General features: G+C 39.8%; 1 protein-coding gene across 2 annotated transcripts in view; it reads right to left on the bottom strand.

Moving 5' to 3' along the window:
• PRKG1 (protein kinase cGMP-dependent 1) overlaps positions 1-18,724 on the bottom strand; it is a 1,261,642-nt gene that overhangs the window by 217,429 nt on the left and 1,025,489 nt on the right. For both annotated transcript variants that reach the window (XM_057531141.1, XM_007182835.3), the window contains exon 6: positions 1,788-1,865. In XM_057531141.1, coding sequence (XP_057387124.1) covers positions 1,788-1,865 — 78 coding nt within the window. The remainder of the gene's footprint in view (positions 1-1,787; positions 1,866-18,724) is intronic.

The raw sequence follows: 18,724 nt of genomic DNA, 5'->3' as shown, positions 1-18,724 counted from the left end.
TTCTCTCCCAGAATCCCTACAGTGGTCTGAAATACTGCCAAGGGAATCAGTTCCTCTGGTGTAATACCCATGCTATTTCTATGTATACATATTACAAAACTCATAAAATAGCACCACTAATGCACCTGTCTTCAGCTGAAACTAGTTACAAACCACAACTTCTTTTAGGCAGTGCTGGAATTTGCAGTAGTTTGGTAGTCACAAAAGCCTGTCAGAAATTTCATCTTAATGGATAAACATATCATTCCATGAGAGCAAAGAATTAGCAATATAATATAAAAAAAAATAAATCTAGGATTGCCAGGGCAAAAAGCCCCCCTGTGACCAATCAAATAATTTACATCCATGAGGATTTTCAGTTTTCCCTGATTCTTCCATCGATATTAAGAACAAAGCAATAAATGGTAAGCTCAAACAATTTATATATAAACCTCAAAATCTTAACATTTCTTATCCTCTAACATTGGAAAATACAAGATATAATTTTACCCATAACTGTGGTCAGATGTCATTTCATGTTGCTTTTTAGGAAGCCAGTCCCTGACTTCTATTTCTATCCCAGGCTTTCTGATATCAGTCAAAAGAACAGGTATGAAAAAGTATAAATATTGTTTTCTTCCCTTTAGTGGGATATGCCACCGGTGTAAACATTGACATATGCACATTTAAAATTCACAATTAGTCCAAAGAGAATTCTCTAAAATGTGATCCAACAAAATCTATAATCTTTCAACATATCCTGTTCACTGTGGTTCTGTTAATCTCTCTTGCCTATTTTACATGAGCCATAAGGTCAGTCATATTTGTTAAATTAGAAGAAATAAATTTACTTATTTTTTAAAAGTGATAATTATAAAAGTGAAAACTGCCATATAAATACCCTTGTACCTGCATTTCCTTCCCAGTGTTTTACTTTACTTAGTACTTATAACTTCTTTTTAAGGATCACTTACTGTAAAGCAAAATAAGTTCAAATCACATTGCACATAGTGAAATGACACTTAAATGCAATAATGATTTAGGACTTTACTGTTGAAAGGAATTTAAGGTATTTTTAGCAATATAATATTAAAGTATTAATCTACATGTCTTCATTTTCCAATTCTCTCAATTTCATATTTGGGTTTTTTAAATTATTATAATATTAAACTTTTAAAAATTATGTAAGGAATAAATTATGATTTTTATTTATGTCCCTGTCTACCCTATATTTACCCCTTCCCCTATACTTAACCACTTCTAATAATTTCTTAGTATCCATTAAAGATTTCTTTATGAAGATACAATGAAACATGAATATATTTACTTCCTGATTGGCCTCAGAGTGTTAAATAACTTGCCTAGGGAGTACTAAAACTAGTAAGTTTCATAGCTGGATTCAAACTTGGGCCATCTGATTTGAAAGTCCAGATATTTAATTATTACAATATTACTGCTCCTAACGACTGGATGGATTTTTTTTTTCCTGTTAAAGACTTTTTAAAGCAACCTTAGTCTTTTCTTTTTTAATTATTATGGAAAATTTTCCATTTATGCAGACATATCAGTGGCATCTAGCATCATGATTATTATACCATAGAACACAGGCTGTTTGCTGGTCTTCAAAGTTATACTTTTTCTTTCTTCTTCCGCATTTTCAGGAAATACATACTCAAAGATTTCTTTATCAGTTTCAGAAAAGAAAAAACCTCAAACAGCTCAACACCCTGCACATGTGCTCCTCCACGGGTTGCTGATGAACCCCAGGCCCCCCTTGTGCATCTCTCTCTCATGCTACCAGGGCTTACCTTTCCTTTGCTGATGATAAAGAAGGTGTCCCCTCTTGCACCTTGCCTGATGATATATTCCCCATTCTCATAGTGGGTCTAAAAAACAGAAACAGGAACAGAAAAAAATTAAGAAAGAAGTAATTTACTAAACAGCTCAACCTCTTCAAATATTAGCTCTTAAGGGATGGAATCACCCTCATGGTGTTTTATCAGAGCTTAGAATCCATCATTATTTAAAAATGAGTAATAGTCAGTGAACACAATAATTACAAAGAAATCTATCCTCCTCACTTTAAAAACTATTTTGTTAGTGCCATTTTTCTGGGTGATGATATTCATATCTTTAAATTCATTCATTTTAATAGTTGGATCAAAATATTCTTTTCTCCCATCAACTGAGCATGAAATAAAACAGAACTGATCATTAAACGTGTCTTTCTGCATTATTTGTCATTCTCATTTGGTTTTAGTATTCCTGTAGTGACAGAAAAAAAAAAAAAAAGGCTGAGGAAGTACTATGGCCTGTAGCATTTTTAAAGATCTTCATTTTGAAACCAGGTTGACTTTTAGTGTGGGTTAGATGGCACTAGCTCCTTTTTAAGGCACTGCTTCAGGCTTTAATGCCCTGCTTCAGCAATTTAGGTTTGGTCTTGTCAAACAGAATGTCTTTATTTTATGTGCTGAATTCTGGTCCAGCATCTGTGAGCTCATAAACCACCAAACCAGGGGCAAAGTAAGGCAAAGTAAAGCAAGAAGATTATCACAGTCAGTGTGTCAGTGTTCTGATTCGGGCATGGTGACTAGGTACATTCCCAGGGTGAAGACTGCTCCTGCAATGAACAAAAGTAATTGCTATAAGGAGAGGTGGGAGAAAGCATATTGCTGGGTCAGGAGGTATAACAGAAAACTGAGAACTGTGCCATCTGGCCCTATCTTTCTCTGCAGTTTATCGAGGGAGCCATGTTTTGGGAAAGAAAATATGACTCTGTACACTCCTTAGGAAACAGATTTCATGGTTTGCAAACAATACTCACCAGACCAATGGCTGTGATTTGTCATTATACCTCAACACCCTTAATACTTTATTCACTCTTAAAATTACCTTTCATTAATATTTCGTATTAAGAATAGCCATGATTTTCTGGGAATGTAAATGGATACAGCCACTATGGAGAACAGTATGGAGGTTCCTTAAAAAACTAAAAATAGAACTACCATATGACCCAGCAATCCCACTATTGGGCATATACCCTGAGAAAACCATAATTCAAAAAGAGACATGTACCACAATGTTCACTGCAGCACTATTTACAATAGCCAGGACATGGAAGCAACCTAAGTGTCCATCGACAGATGAATGGATAAAGAAGATGTGGCACATATATACAATGGAATATTACTCAGCCATAAAAAGAAATGAAATGGAGGTATTTGTAGTGAGGTGGATGGACCTAGAGTCTGTCATGCAGAGTGAAGTAAGTCAGAAGGAGAAAAACAAATACCATATGCTAACACATATATATGGAATCTAAAAAATAAATGGTTCTGATGAACCTAGAGGCAGGACAGGAATAAAGATACAGACATAGAGAATGGACTTGAGGACACAGGGAGAAGGAAGGGTAAGCTGGGATGAAGTGAGAGAGAGGCATGGACTTATATATACTACCAAGTGTAAAATGGATAGCTAGTGGGAAGCAGCCGCATAACACAGGGAGATCAGCTCAGTGCTTTGTGACCACCTAGAGGGGTGCGATAGGGAGGGTGGGAGAGAGGCACAAGAGGGAGGGGATATGAGGATATATGTATACTTATAGCTGATTCACTTTGTTATACAGCAGAAACTAACACAACATTGTAAAGCAATTATACTCCAATAAAGATGTTAAAAAAAGAATAGCCATGATTTTCTTAATATACCAAGAAAATTAACATACTATCTAATGTTACTTTTTTTTTTTTTTTTTTTACTCTAAAGTAATGTATTTTCCTAATAACAAGTTTTTTAAGTAAAAAAGTTCCTCATCTCCCTTCCCCAATCTCAACCATTAGATGGTAAATACAGTCTGGTGTGTATCTTTCAAGACTTTTTCCTGTGCTTTTAAACATATATATCTATGTGCATACAAACAATTATTTCTAAATAAAAATAAGATCAGGGGCTTCCCTGATGGCGCAGTGGTTGGGAATCCGCCTGCCCATGCAGAGGACGCGGATTCGATCCCTGGTCCGGGAGGATCCCACATGCCTTGGAGCAACTGGGCCTGTGCCTCACGGCTACTGAGCCTGCGCTCTAGAGACCGCGAGCCACAGCTACTGAGCCCGTGTGCCACAACTACTGAAGCCCACACGCCTGGAGCCCTGCTCCGCAACGGGAGAGGCCACCACAATGAAAAGCCCATGCACCGCAACGAGGAGTGGTCCTCGCTCGCCACAGCTGGAGAGGGCCCGTGCGCAGCAACGAAGACCCAAGGCAGCCAAAAATAAATAAATAAATTTATATTTAAAAAAAAAAAAAAAGATCAAACGATGCATATTCTTCAACCGACTTATTTAACAAAATATCTGTGTTCCATTTTCATATCTTGTTGCTTAGAAAGCAACAGTGGGAAGCAGGTATGAAAAAAACAATATCACAATAGTCTATTTTCATATATTCATTCAAGAAACATTTCTGAGTGCCTCTGAGTCAGGCCTGGTTACAGGCACTGATGATACGAAGATGAGAAAGATAACAATCTCATGTTAGCACTGTCGCGTAGAGCCTTCTTTGATAGTGTTAATGTTGTAAAGCTGCACTGTCCGATATAGGAGCCACTAGCCACATTTGGCTACAGAGCAGTTGAAATGTGGCCAGCGTGACTGAGAAACTGAATTTTTAAATGTATTTAATTTAAATTAATTTAAATTTTAATACACATGGCTAGTAGCTATTGTATTGGATAGCACAGGTAGTAGATAAAACTGACAAGGGAAGAGCTACAATCTATAGCAGTAGGGGAGGGGGAAGGGTGGAGTGTCTTTCCCACTCGTGATGTTTTTTCACTTTGTGAATGGAGCTCAATTAGTAAAACTCAGGACCTTTTTCTGCCCTTTTCCTCACTCTGCACCAGAGGAGGCAGTGTAATTTATCTGACTGATAAATTTGGAAGTAATCTATATGCTCATCTCAGACTCTCATCACTTCCTGATGGGAGGTAGCTCCCCACAGAGGCCTGGCATTCTCTGCTGCTTGTCTAGGGGAAGAATCTTCTCCCTAGCATAGTGAAGCCTGCCCCTGTCTGGGCGTCTGTGACAGGACAAGTAAGTCGGCCCAAACAGCATCCAGTTTGGAAGGCTGTTTGTCTCTCACTCTTAAGCTACATTCTCTAGCCTAGAGTTTATTAGTGATAATAGTAATATTTAGTCCCATTTATTTGCCTCCAGTTGAGAATGAATGCACCAAATCTTTCTTTTTTTTTTTTTTAGACCTGAAAGAGCAATTTATTATTTCTCTTGGTATAATATGTTAACTAGATGATTCTTTGGCTTCCCATGGTGTCGGCTGGGATCACTGCAAGGTGTAATGGCTCACGCTTGTGAGCATTTGGTGCCGGTGCTGGCTGGGGGCACAGCTGGGACTGTCAATGTCTGCTTTCCCCCACGGGGGCCTCTTTATGTGGCTGCCCGGTCTTCTCCATATCACGGTGGTCTGGGAGTGGGCCAACTTCTTACATGGCAGCTGGCTTCCAAGGGTGCAAAAGCACAAGCTGTCAGGCCTTCCCAAGACCCAGGCCAGGAACAGGCCCCCTATCACTTGTGCTGCATTCAATGGGTTCAAGCAGGTCCCTGGGCCAATCCAGGCACAGGGGGAAGGGACTGCACAAACATGTGAACCCCAGGAGATGCGGTGCACCAAGGGCTGCCAAAACCCAGTCTGGCACACACCTCAAACTTCAAGTGTATAGAACGGAGCTCCTGGCATCCTCTTTCTAGTCTTGTTTCTCCCATGCCTTCCCAGTATCAGCAACACCAACTCCATCTTTCCAGGTGCTTGGGCCAAACACCTTGGAGTCATCTTTAACTCTTCTATCTCACAGGCCCACAACTGCTCTGTTGCCAATCTGGCTGCTCCACATTCAGAAAATGCCCAGAACTCAACCACACCTCACGTCTGCTGCTATGGCCACCACCTCTTCTTGCTCAGTCTATGCAGTCACCTTCTAGCTGGAATCTCTGCTCCTGCCTGGCCCTTCAGTGCTTTTCCCACATGGCAGCCAGGCGATTCTGTTAACACACAATCAGTGCCTGTCCCTTCTCTGCTCACACCCCTGCAGGGGCCCCTATACACAAGTACAGTGTGTACTATAGTGACTTCAACGCACTAAGAGCTTCTGTCCTTTTGTTTCACTGACCTCAGCTTCCACCCCTCTTCCTCTCATTATGTCTGTTCTGTTCACACCACTTCCCTTGATATTCCTTGAACATCCAGGCCCAGGCCCACCACAGGGCCTTTGCACAGGTTCCTCCTTCTGCCTGCAATGTGCCTACACACCAGATATCTATGACTCCTTCCTATCTTTACTCAAATGTCACTGTCTCACTGAGACCTATCCCAGCCTGCCTTTTAAATCTGTTCCTCTCCTCTGTACTTGTGACCCTCCTTGAATCAATTTTCTATGTAGCACTTACCATCAACATCTGTCAGGGTTCGGGTAGAAGAGACTGAACCCTTGGGAGAAGGAGGAGATCAAAAAAGGATGAATGATGGGAGTGTGGGCAGGATTAGGGGATCAAGGAGTGTTGGAGGTAAAGTGTCAGGGAGCAGGATTACTGGACCCTGCTGAGAGGTGAAGCCATGTGACATATAAGCTCAATTGGAGCTGGAACTGTGGCTTTTGATAAGGAACATCCACTGCCAAACCCTTGCCTGGTTTGGAGGGAGCAGAGGGAGAAATACTCTGACTTCTCTCTTCTCCACCCTCTGGTCTCCTGCTGGGGCACCCCTTGGCTGAACTCAGCTGGAAGTCATGAGATGAGGGAGCCTTCCCATTCAGGTCAGCTTCTGGGCACAGAGAAGTGCCAGGAAGAGTGAAATGTTGCAGCCCCATGTTTAACATATCATTCATTTAATCATTTGTCAGCTGTCTCCTCCACTAATGTCAGCCCTATGGGGGATTTTTATGTTGTTCCCTGCTGTGCCCCTTGCAGCTATAAGAATGCCTAGATGTGAACTAAATACTTATTGAAAAAATGGTTTAAATTATAAGGATATTTAGTCTCTCATGTAAAAAAAAAAGTCTGGAAATTAAGCAATTTCAGGCCTGGTCAATTTGTTGGTACAACAAATCCTCCAAACACTCAACTTCTTTCTCTCTTTCAGTTATCCTCACTGGATGGGTCTTTATGGTCCCCAAGATGACTGCCACTGCTCCAGTCATCACAGCTGGGTCAGAAGCAAAAAAGGCAAATTTCTCATCTTACCATTCCTTCTAGGAAAAAAAATCCCAGAAATCCCTAGCAATCATCCTTTTATGTCTCCTTTGAGTTGCATGCCTGTTCTTAAATGAATGTCTGGCACGATGAATAGAATTATGCCAAATGCTTCTCATTAATCAAGGTCACCCACTAGGGCTGAAAAGAAACCATTTAAATGAAATCAAAGCTCTGGCAGTGGGAAAATGGAAAGGAGGGACTGGGGAGGCACCCAAGAGGGTATTTACTTCATGGACAAACCTGAACAGTCTCTGAAGGATCAGGGCTGAGATGGGGGTGGAATACAGAGGAAGGGCTAGTAAAGCTGGGATACTAGGCTGTGAGAGGACTTAGAGTCCACGGAAACTGTCTCCACTGAGCTGTGGTTAAGGACAGAGAGGCACCGGCCCCTGGCGACAGTACAGAGAGTATATGAGAATTAGGGGAGAAAACCAAGGACTACAGATGGAACCTCAACCAAAGAAGCAAATGTGTACAAGTCCAAGCAGCTCCAAAGTGGAAGGGGCTGCCCCACTGGGCAGGAGGCACCACATACCAAGCACACACCAATGGAGGCTAGGTGAGCATGGGCCAGAACATTGCAAAGGAGATTGAGGTGACTGTCCAAGGATGCCTGAGGGCCAATTTTAGGCACCCTATCAGCCTTGAGATGCTGTGATTCTCTGAGATGTTGTATTTCCCAAAGATGGCCACAAAATATCTTCCATTCCACCAGCTCTCTTGCATGGTGACTTTGTGATTCTCCCATTAAGAGTGGAGTCTAATTCCATGAAATTTCTAAAAATCTTATATGTTCTGGTATAATGTTATAAGTCATAATTCTAGTGATTACTTTAAAATGTATATCTCAGAAATAACTAAATTTCCTTGTCAATTGCATTATTATGAACTTTCATCAAATCTTTAACTGTGGTCATTTTTAAGTCTTTTGTCATTTATAGACAGTTCTGGGTGTACTCTGATGCTTTTGCAAAAATGTTCCCATAAAAGGGTTTCATCTTCAAGGAATTCATGGAAAAGACTCTGACAAGTACACGTTTCTGGTAACTGACTATACTGCTGAACTGAATGAATAAGCATTTTCAGAACTCTAATGGAAAACTGATAAATTCATAAAAGTGCTAACAAAAGATCAAGATGAAAAAAAAATTACATGGGACTGAGTGAACTGATGAGGATGATTATAATTTTTGTGACTTTCTGTTTGAATAAAAAATAAATAATTAAAAAAAAGAGTGGAGTCTAACTGCCCTCCCCGTGAAACTGGGGTAGCCTTAATGGACTTGTGATGGTATGGTTACAAGGGTGGCCTTGTAACAACAGCCTACATGGAAACGATTCTGCAAGACCTCCAAAGTCATATCACAAAAGGCCATGCAGTGTCCACCAAGTTCTCAGGAGGCTCCCTCTGGAACCCAGCACCATGCTGTGAGAATCCCAGGCCACATGGAGGGGCCATGAATAGGTGATCTGATGGACAGTGGCAGTCAAGCCTAGCCTCTGAGTCACCTTAGTCAATGCAGTTGGGAGAGAGACATGCAAGTGGAGAAATTCCCAGCTGAGGCCACCCTTAGCATCTGAGTGTCCCCATCTGTAGTCCTCAATGTCATGGAGTGGAAACAAGCTATGCCTATTGTGTCTGACTTTCTGACCCATAGAATTTGTGAACATAATAAAATCGTTATTTTATGCCACCAGGTTTTGGGGTGGTTTTTAATGCAGTAATAAATAACCCCAACAGACTCCTTGGGGAATGTGCCCCAGTACTTGGTCCCCACCTTCTCCCAGAAGCTCTGGCTCTGGTTGGTGCTGGAGTTCAGAGCCTACCAACAGCTATGGAGAAACATGGCTTCCTCTTCATCCTTGGACTCATGGCCCTTATCTCATGGAAGCTTCACAATAACCATGGAAGGAGTTCTCATAGCAAAGCTAAAGCGAACACAGCCTAAGTTAACTATCTCAAGGTAACACTCCTAATAACAGGTAGATGGGGAACTTCTCCTTTCACATTCCCTGACAACCTGTGGTGGAGATGGTGGAATGGCTGGGCCATGCCCCACTCACATCCATCTCCTTGTCTGTGGCTGGGCAGTCCGGTGTGGCCAATAACCAGTCTCTATTATGTTGCAAAGAAGAATGCATCATGTCACCTTCAGTGATACACAAACAGATCAGTCACAACTTCCTAACTGTAACTGACAGAAAATCCAAACCCAAATGGTAAATGAGAAGGTACTGAGTCACAAAACAGCATAGTCCAAAGTTAGTGGTGTCTACCAGACATGGACCTGCCCACCAGAATGACAACATCCAGCCTCACCCACCAGAACACAGGCACTAATCCCTTCCACCAGGAAGCCTACACAACCCACTGAACCAAACTTAGCCACTGGGGGCAGACACCGAAAACAATGGGAACTATAAACCTGAAGCCTGCGAAAAGGAGATGCAAACACAGTAAGTTAAGCAAAATGAGAAGACAGAGAAACACACAGCAGATGAAGGAGCAAGATAAAAACCCACCAGACCTAACAAATGAAGAGAAAATAGGCAGTCTACCTGAAAAAGAATTCAGAATAATGATAGTAAAGATGATCAAAAATCTTGGAAACAGAATGGAGAAAATACAAGAAACGTTTAACAAGGACCTAGAAGAACAAAAGAGCAAACAAACAGTGATGAACAACACAATAAATGAAATTAAAAATTCTCTAGAAGGGATCAATAGCAGAATAACTGAGGCAGAAGAACGGATAAGTGACCTGGAAGATAAAATAGTGGAAATAACTACTGCAGAGCAGAATAAAGAAAAAAGAAGGAAAAGAATTGAGGCCAGTCTCAGAGACCTCTGGGACAACATTAAACACACCAACATTCAAATTATAGGGGTACTAGATGAAGAAGAGAAAAAGAAAGGGACTGAGAAACTATTTGAAGCGATTAAAGTTGAAAACTTCCCTAATATGGGAAGGGAAATAGTTAATCAAGTCCTGGAAGCACAGAGAGTCCCATACAGGATAAATCCAAGGAGAAACACGCCATGACACATATTAATCAAACTATCAAAAATTAAATACAAAGAAAAAATATTAAAAGCAGCAAGGGAAAAATAACAAATAACACACAAGGGAATCCCCATAAGGTTAACAGCTGATCGTTCAGCAGAAACTCTGCAAGCCAGAAGGGAGTGGCAGGACATATTTAAAGTGACGAAGGGGAAAAACCAACAACCAAGATTACTCTACCCAGCAAGGATCTCATTCAGATTTTACGGAGAAATTAAAACCTTTACAGATAAGCAAAAGCTAAGAGAATTCAGCACCACCAAACCAGCTTTAGAACAAATGCTAAAGGAACTTCTCTAGGCAGGAAACACAAGAGAACGAAAAGACCTACAATAACAAACCCAAAACAATTAAGAAAATGGTAACAGGGACATATATACCGATAATTATTAAATGCTCCAACCACAAGACATAGACTGGCAGAATGGATACAAAAACAAGAACCGTATATATGCTGTCTACAAGAGACCCACTTCAGACCTAGGGACACATACAGACTGAAAGTGAGGGGATGGAAAAACATATTCCATGCAAATGGAAATCAAAGAAAGCTGGAGTAGCAATTCTCATATCAGACAAAACAGACTTTAAAACAAAGACTATTACAAGAGACAAAGAAGGACACTATATAATGATCAAAGGATCAATTCAAGAAGAAGATATAACAATTGTAAATATTTATGCACCCAAGATAGGAGCACCTCAATACATAAGGCAAATGCTAACAGGTGTAAAAGGGGAAATTGACAGTAACACAATCATAGTAGGGGACTTTAACACCCGACGTTCACCAATGGACAGATCATCCAAAATGAAAATAAATAAGGAAACACAAGCTTTAAATGATACATTAAACAAGATGGACTTAATTGATATTTATAGGACATTCCATCCAAAAACAACAGAATACACTTTCTTCTCAAGTGCTTATGGAACATTCTCCAGGATAGATCATAGCCTGGGTCACAAATCAAGCCTTGGTAAATTTAAGAAAACTGAAATCATATCAAGTACTTTTTCTGACCACAATGCTATGAGACTAGATATCAATTACAGGAAAAAATTTGTAAAAAATACAAATACATGGAGGCTAAACAATACACTACTAAATAACCAAGTGATCACTGAAGAAGTCAAAGAGGAAATAAAAAAATACCTAGAAACAAATACCAATGAAAACACGATGACCCAAAATCTATGGGATGCAGCAAAAGCAGTTCTAAGAGGGAAGTTTATAGCAATACAATCCTACCTTAAGAGACAAGAAACATCTCAAATAAACAACCTAAACTTCCACCTAAAGCAATTAGAGAAAGAAGAACAAAAAAACCCAAAGTTAGCAGAAGGAGAGAAATCATAAAGATCAGATCAGAAATAAATGAAAAAGAAATGAAGGAAATGATAGCAAAGATCAATAAAACTAAAAGGTGGTTCTTTGTGAAGATAAACAAAATTGATAAACCATTAGCCAGACTCATCAAGAAAAAAAGGGAGAAGACTCAAATCAGTGGAATTAGAAATGAAAAAGGAGAAGTAACAACTGACACTGCAGAAATACAAAGGATCATGAGAGATTACTATAATCAACTATATGCCAATATAATGGACAACCTGGAAGAAATGGACAAATTCTTACAAATGCACAACCTTCCGAGACTGAACCAGGAAGAAATAGAAAATGTGAACAGACCAATCACAAGCACTGAAATTGAAACTGTGATTAAAAATCTTCCAACAAACAAAAGCCCAGGACCAGATGGCTTCACAGGTGAATTCTATCAAACATTTAGAGAAAAGCTAACACCTATCCTTCTCAAACTCTTCCAAAATATAGCAGAGGGAGAAACACTCCCAAACTCATTCTACAAGGCCATCATCACCCTGATACCAAAACCAGACGAAGATGTCACAATGAAAGAAAACTACAGGCCAATATCACTGATGAACATAGATGCAAAAATCCTCAACAAAATACTAGCAGACTGAATCCAACAGCACATGAAAAGGGTCATACACCATGATCAAGTGGGGTTTATCCCAGGAATGCAAGGATTCTTCAATATATGCAAATCAATCAATGTGATAAACCATATTAACAAACTGAAGGATAAAAACCACATGATCATCTCAATAGATGCAGAAAAAGCTTTGGACAAAATTCAACACCGATTTATGACAAAAACCCTCCAGAAAGTAGGCATAGAGGGAACTTACCTCAACCTAACAAAGGCATATGAAAAACCCACAGCCAACATCATTCTCAGTGGTGAAAAACTGAAACCATTTCCACTAAGATCAGGAACAAGACAAGGTTACCCACTCTCACCACTATTACTCAACATAGTTTTGGAAGTTTTAGCCACAGCAATCAGAGAAGGAAAAGAAATGACAGGAATCCAAATCAGAAAGGAAGAAGTAAAACTGTCACTGTTTGCAGATGACATGATAATATACATAAAAAATTGTAAAGATGCTACCAGGAAACTACTAGATCTAATCAATGAATCTGGTAAAGTAGCAGGATACAAAATTAATGCACAGAAATCTCTTGCATTCCTATACACTAATGATGAAAAACCTGAAAGAGAAATTAAGGAAACACTCCCATTTACCATTGCAACAAAAAGAATAAAATACCTAGGAATAAACCTACCTAAGGAGACAAAAGACCTGTATGCAGAAAATTATAAGACACTGATGAAAGAAATTAAAGATGATACAAAACAAATGGAGAGATATACCATGTTCTTGGATTGGAAGAATCAACACTGTGAAAATGACTCTACTATCCAAAGCAATCTACAGATTCAATGCAATCCCTATCAAACTACCACTGGCATTTTTCACAGAACTAGAACAAAAAATTCCACAACTTGTATGCAAACACAAAAGACCCTGAATAGCCAAAGCAATACTGAGAAAGAAAAACGGAGCTGGAGGAATCAGGCTCCCTGACTTCAGACTATACTACAAAGCTACAGTAATCAAGAGAGCATGGTACTTACACAAAAACAGAAATATAGATCAGTGGAACAGGATAGAAAGCCTAGAGATAAACCCACGCACATAGGGTCACCTTATCTTTGATAAAGGATGCAAGAATATACAGTGGAAAAAAGAAAGCCTCTTCAATAAGTGGTGCTGGGAAAACTGGACAGCTACATGTAAAAGAATGAAATTAGAACACTCCTTGACACCATACACAAAAATAAACTCAAAATGGATTAAAGACCTAAATGTAAGACCAGACACTATAAAACTCTTAGAGGAAAACACAGGCAGAACAGTCTATGACATAAATCACAGCTAGATCCTTTTTGACCCACCTCCTAGAGATATGGAAATAAAAACAAAAATAAACAAATGGGACCTAATGAAACTTCATAGCTTTTGCACAGCAAAGGAAACCATAAACGAGACCAAAAGACAACCCTCAGAATGGGAGAAAATATCTGCAAATGAAGCAACTGACAAAGGATTAATCTCCAATATTTACAAGCAGCTCATGCAGCTCAATATCAAAAAAAGAAACAACCCAATCAAAAAATGGGCAGAAGACATAAAAGGACATTTCTCCGAAGAAGAGATACAGATTGCCAACAAACACATGAAAGAATGCTCAACATCATTAATCATTAGAGTAATGCAAATCAAAACCACAATGAGATATCATCTCACACCGGTCAGAATGGCCATCATCAAAAAATCTACAAACAATGAATGCTGGAGAGGGTGTGGAGAAAAGGGAACCCTCTTGCACTGTTGGTGGGAATGTAAATTGATAGAGCCACTATGGAGAACAGTATGGAGGTTCCTTAAAAAACTAAAAACAGGGGCTTCCCTGGTGGCACAGTGGTTGAGAATCCGCGTGCCAATGCAGGGGACACGGGTTCGAGTCCTGGTCTGGGAAGATCCCACATGCCGCTGAGCAACTGGGCCCGTGAGCCACAACTACTGAGCCTGCGCATCTGGAGTCTGTGCTCCGCAACAAGAGAGGCCATGATAGTGAGAGGCCCGCGCACCGCGATGAAGAGTGGCCCCCACTTGCCACAACTAGAGAAAGCCCTTGCACAGAAACGAAGACCCAACACAGCCAAAAATAAATAAATTAATTAATAATTAATTTAAAAAAAAAAAAGAGAAAGGAGAACTTTAAAAAAAAACAAAAACAAAACTAAAAACAGAACTACCATACAACCCAGCAATCCCACTATTGGTCATATAACCTGAGAAAACCATAATTCAAAAAGAGTCATGTACCACAATGTTCATTGCAGCTCTATTTGCAGTGGCCAGGACATGGAAGCAACCTAAGTGTCCATCAGCAGATGAATGGATAAAGAAGATGTGGCACATATATACAATGGAATATTACTCAGCCATAAAAAGAAACAAAATGGAGTTATTTGTAGTGAGGTGGATGGACCTAGAGTCTGTCATACAGTGAAGTAAGTCAGAAAGAGAAAAACAAATACCGTATGCTAACACATATATATGGAATCTAGAAAAGAGAAAAAGAAAATGGTTCTGAAGAACCTAGGGGCAAGACAGGAATAAAGACGCAGACCTACTAGAAAATGGACTTGAGGATATGCAGAGAGGGAAGGGTAAGCTGGGACAAAGTGAGAGAGTGGCATGGACATATATACACTACCAAATGTAAAATAGATAGCTAGTGGGAAGCAGCCTCATAGCACAGGGAGATCAGCTCGGTGCTTTGTGACCACCTAGAGGGGTGGGATAGGGAGGGTGGGAGAGAGGGAGACGCAAGAGGGAAGAGATATGGGGATATAGGTATATATATAGCTGATTCACTTTGTTATAAAGCAGAAACTAACACACCATTGTAAAGCAATTATACTCCAATAAAGATGTTAAAAAAAAAAAAAAAAGTTAGTGGTGTCTGAAATGGCTGATTTCAGGGGTTAAATCATAAGCACCAGGGGCTAGTTTCCCTCCTCTCCTCACAGCTCTGTCTTCCCCATGTTAGCTTCTCATGAGGGTCCAGGGCATGCCAAGATGGCAGCGGGCTTGACTCATGTTCCAGACAGATGGCTCTTTCATGATTCTAATACCTTTCTCCCAGAGAGCAGAAAGTTTGGCAGGAATATCCATAATCTTTTTATTTAATTCCTGGAAATTATCTAATCACCTTCTTAATGTCATCTGATATGGTTTTGTAACTCCACAACCACAACTGCCATATCAATTATTTTAGTTTGTATACACAGGTATGCACTGTACATATTTCCATGCTGCATAAGCTCATAAAACTCAGGGGTCCAAGAGAAGAGCCTATGGGACAGTGGCCAAAGGCAGTCCAAGTTTGGGAAAGATAACATGAATGGTGTCATAATACCAGGGCTCTAATGACTGTGCTATTCTGAATTGTTCAGTTGCACCTGAGGGGAAGATGATCGTGCATGCTGATTCTTCGAGAGTCACTCTAATTATGTCAATCAAATGCCAGCAATTTCACTGTTGTTTGAAGGTCACTTTGCAGTTCTGCCATATTCTTATTTCAGATTATAGCATAGAAAAACACCAAATTTAGAAAGGGAAGAAATCTTAGTAATTAGGCAGGTGTTTTAATGGGTTTCCATAGTTATTAGGATAAAAGCCAAACTCCTTAACATGGTCTGCAAGACCATCTATAGTCTGCTCAGTGCCACCCTTTTCAACCTCTTCTCACTCTCCCCCACTTTGTCCTCCAGCCCTGCTGGCCCTCGTAGGTCCATTTCTCAACTGTGTCACACTCACTTCCTACCATCAGGACTAAGCCCTCCGTTGTTGCTGCACCGCCACTGCTTCTCGCCTAGTTACAGCCTACCTCTTTTTCAAATCTTAGCCTTCCCTCACCTGGCATACCCTCCTCCACTACACACACACACATACACACACACACACACACACACACACACATACTCTTTCTCTCTCTCTCACACACACACACATACTCTTTCTCTCTCTCTCTCTCTCTCACACACACACACACACAGGCTAAATTAGGTCTCCTTCATTGTCCTTTTCTGAGCTTGTAGTTATTTATCTATTTGTATGGTATTTTAATGATGCTTTCCACCAGATTTGAAGTTTTATTGAAGGCAAGGACTGTGATTGGCTTTGTTCATTATAATATCCTCAGAGTCTAACATAGAGCTTGGAACAGAATAGGGACTTAAAAATATTCATTGCATGAATGAAGCAGTCCTCCGAATCTGCATCTTCCCAGCACTGCCCACGGCCAAATCCATTAGAAAGGTCTCCACCTCCAATGCCTGGGCCAAGCCCAGTTGTCTTTCACTGTCTCTACTGTTAACTCCCCAGTCCAAGCCAAAATCATATCTTGGATTTTGTAAAGTCCTCCAATCCGGCCTCCCTGCTTTGGCTCTTGCCCATCCATCCTACTGCACACCATTCCATCTATTCTTCTCCTGACAAGCAAAGTGACCTTTCAAACAGCAAATGAACTGAAATCACTTTACTGCTGAAAACTTCCAATGGCCTCTTGCTGCAATTAAAATCATGAGCAACTTACTGTGGTCTATAAAGTTCTCTGTATTCTGGCCTCTACCTCTCTATCCTTATCTCCTACTCACCCTCATTCATTCTGTTTCAGAAATACTGGCTTTCTATCTGTGCCTTGTGCTTCCAGATTGGATCCATCCTCAGAACTCTGCATGCAGTAGACCCTCCATCCAGAACACTCCTCCTCCTCAAGGTCTTTGTCATTATCTTCTTCTCATCAGCTAGGCCTCAACAAGGCCTTTCCTCACCACTCTTATAATGTGCCCTCTACCCTCATTCACTTCCTATCTTATAAATGTCCTTGTTTTACACATTTTATTTTAGAAAGCTCTCTAAAGCTGTGTAATTGTGCTTCACTGTTGCCAAAATGCCACTGGGCACTTCAGTGACTGCTTGATGACAAACACAGCTGCAAAAACCACAGCACAATGGAGCCTCTGGTGAGAAAGCCTTCTATCACAACCTTAATGATTTGAAACTATCCCTTCTTGTTTGTTTGCTGTGACCCCTGCCCCTGTCACCTGCAGCTCAGAGGATTTAGGAGACTTTACATTATATCCATTGTTTTCACTTAGAACAATGCCTATCACAGAACAGGCATTCAATGTATAACCTAGATAAAGGATAGATTTGGTCCAAACCCTTTCATTTTAAAGGGAAAGCTGTGTTATAAATCATAGATGAGAGGAATGGATAGAGAAGGAAAATTGACAGTATGTCTAAATATAAGCAATGTATTCCCCAAAGGTAATAACTTGGAATAATATTTCCAAAACTTGTGAGTTAGGAAAAGCTAGTCTTCTCTTTGCCACTAGAAAAAAAAATGGATACAGATTTTATTATTAATATGTATTCTGGATTCTCAGAATTCAACATTAATATGTAAATGTCCACTTAGACTTTTTAAAATTCTGCATATGCTTGCTGACACTTGGCAGAAGCCTTAGTACAACACTGGATATGGCACTTTGAGGCCTTGGGAGCTGCTCCCTGGTGAATATGTATGATTCATTTTCACTTTTTAGATCAGACTCATAGTTATTGATATCAAACATACCTGTATTTTAACTGGTGTTTTATTTTCAGCCCCCAATTCTAACATAATATGTAATTGAAGCTCAGTTGATATAAACTAATGTAGGATTATTCTGAAGTAAATTCTCACCTAAATTATTTCAGTCAGAAATTATATCATTATTTCCCTTTATACTTAGGCTTAATTAAGTTTAAGGTTGGAGTTATTCTTAAGTCTTTATTACAGCATGAAGTATCTATTAGCTGACACTGTCTGAATGATTGAGGCATATATAATATAAACCACTCTGTTAATTGCTACTGGTTATAAAAATAGCTGCAATAAGTATGAATCACCTTTGTATGCCTGAGTATCTAATAAATATTTGAAATAGGGAACAATTGGAAGATTAGTGAGTTAAGAAGAATATGATCTTGGGTCATGATTTCTGCCTCAGTTTTTCAGAGGATAGTTATATCTTAGAAGAAGAGTATGACATCAAGAAGAATAACGTTCTGAAAAATATTCAGAGCCTAAATCAGTAACATTCTCAAAGGAAATTCTTACCTCTCCCTAATACCCCAGATTTATTACAAAGATAAGACCTCTTAATGGAGAACAGGATCACCAAACAGCTTGATTAGTCAAAAACCATGCTGGTTAGGTAGCCAACAAAAAAGGTATTTCTTGGCCCAGAACTCCATTCTATTTAGTAAAACTCTGCCCATTAGTTATGTCTGGACTTCGATTATGCAGGGCTGCCAAGAAAGATGACAGCTAGTCATTATAACATAACATTCTCCACATAATTATTCTTGAATTCTGCTGGTTTGGAAATCTGGGGGTTTTAGGTAAAATCTATTGTGGAGCCA

This window comes from Balaenoptera acutorostrata, chromosome 16, assembly GCF_949987535.1.
Source record: "Balaenoptera acutorostrata chromosome 16, mBalAcu1.1, whole genome shotgun sequence".
Taxonomy (NCBI): domain Eukaryota; kingdom Metazoa; phylum Chordata; class Mammalia; order Artiodactyla; family Balaenopteridae; genus Balaenoptera; species Balaenoptera acutorostrata.
Note: the sequence above shows the minus strand (reverse complement) of the source record. Positions and strands in the feature narration are given on the sequence as shown.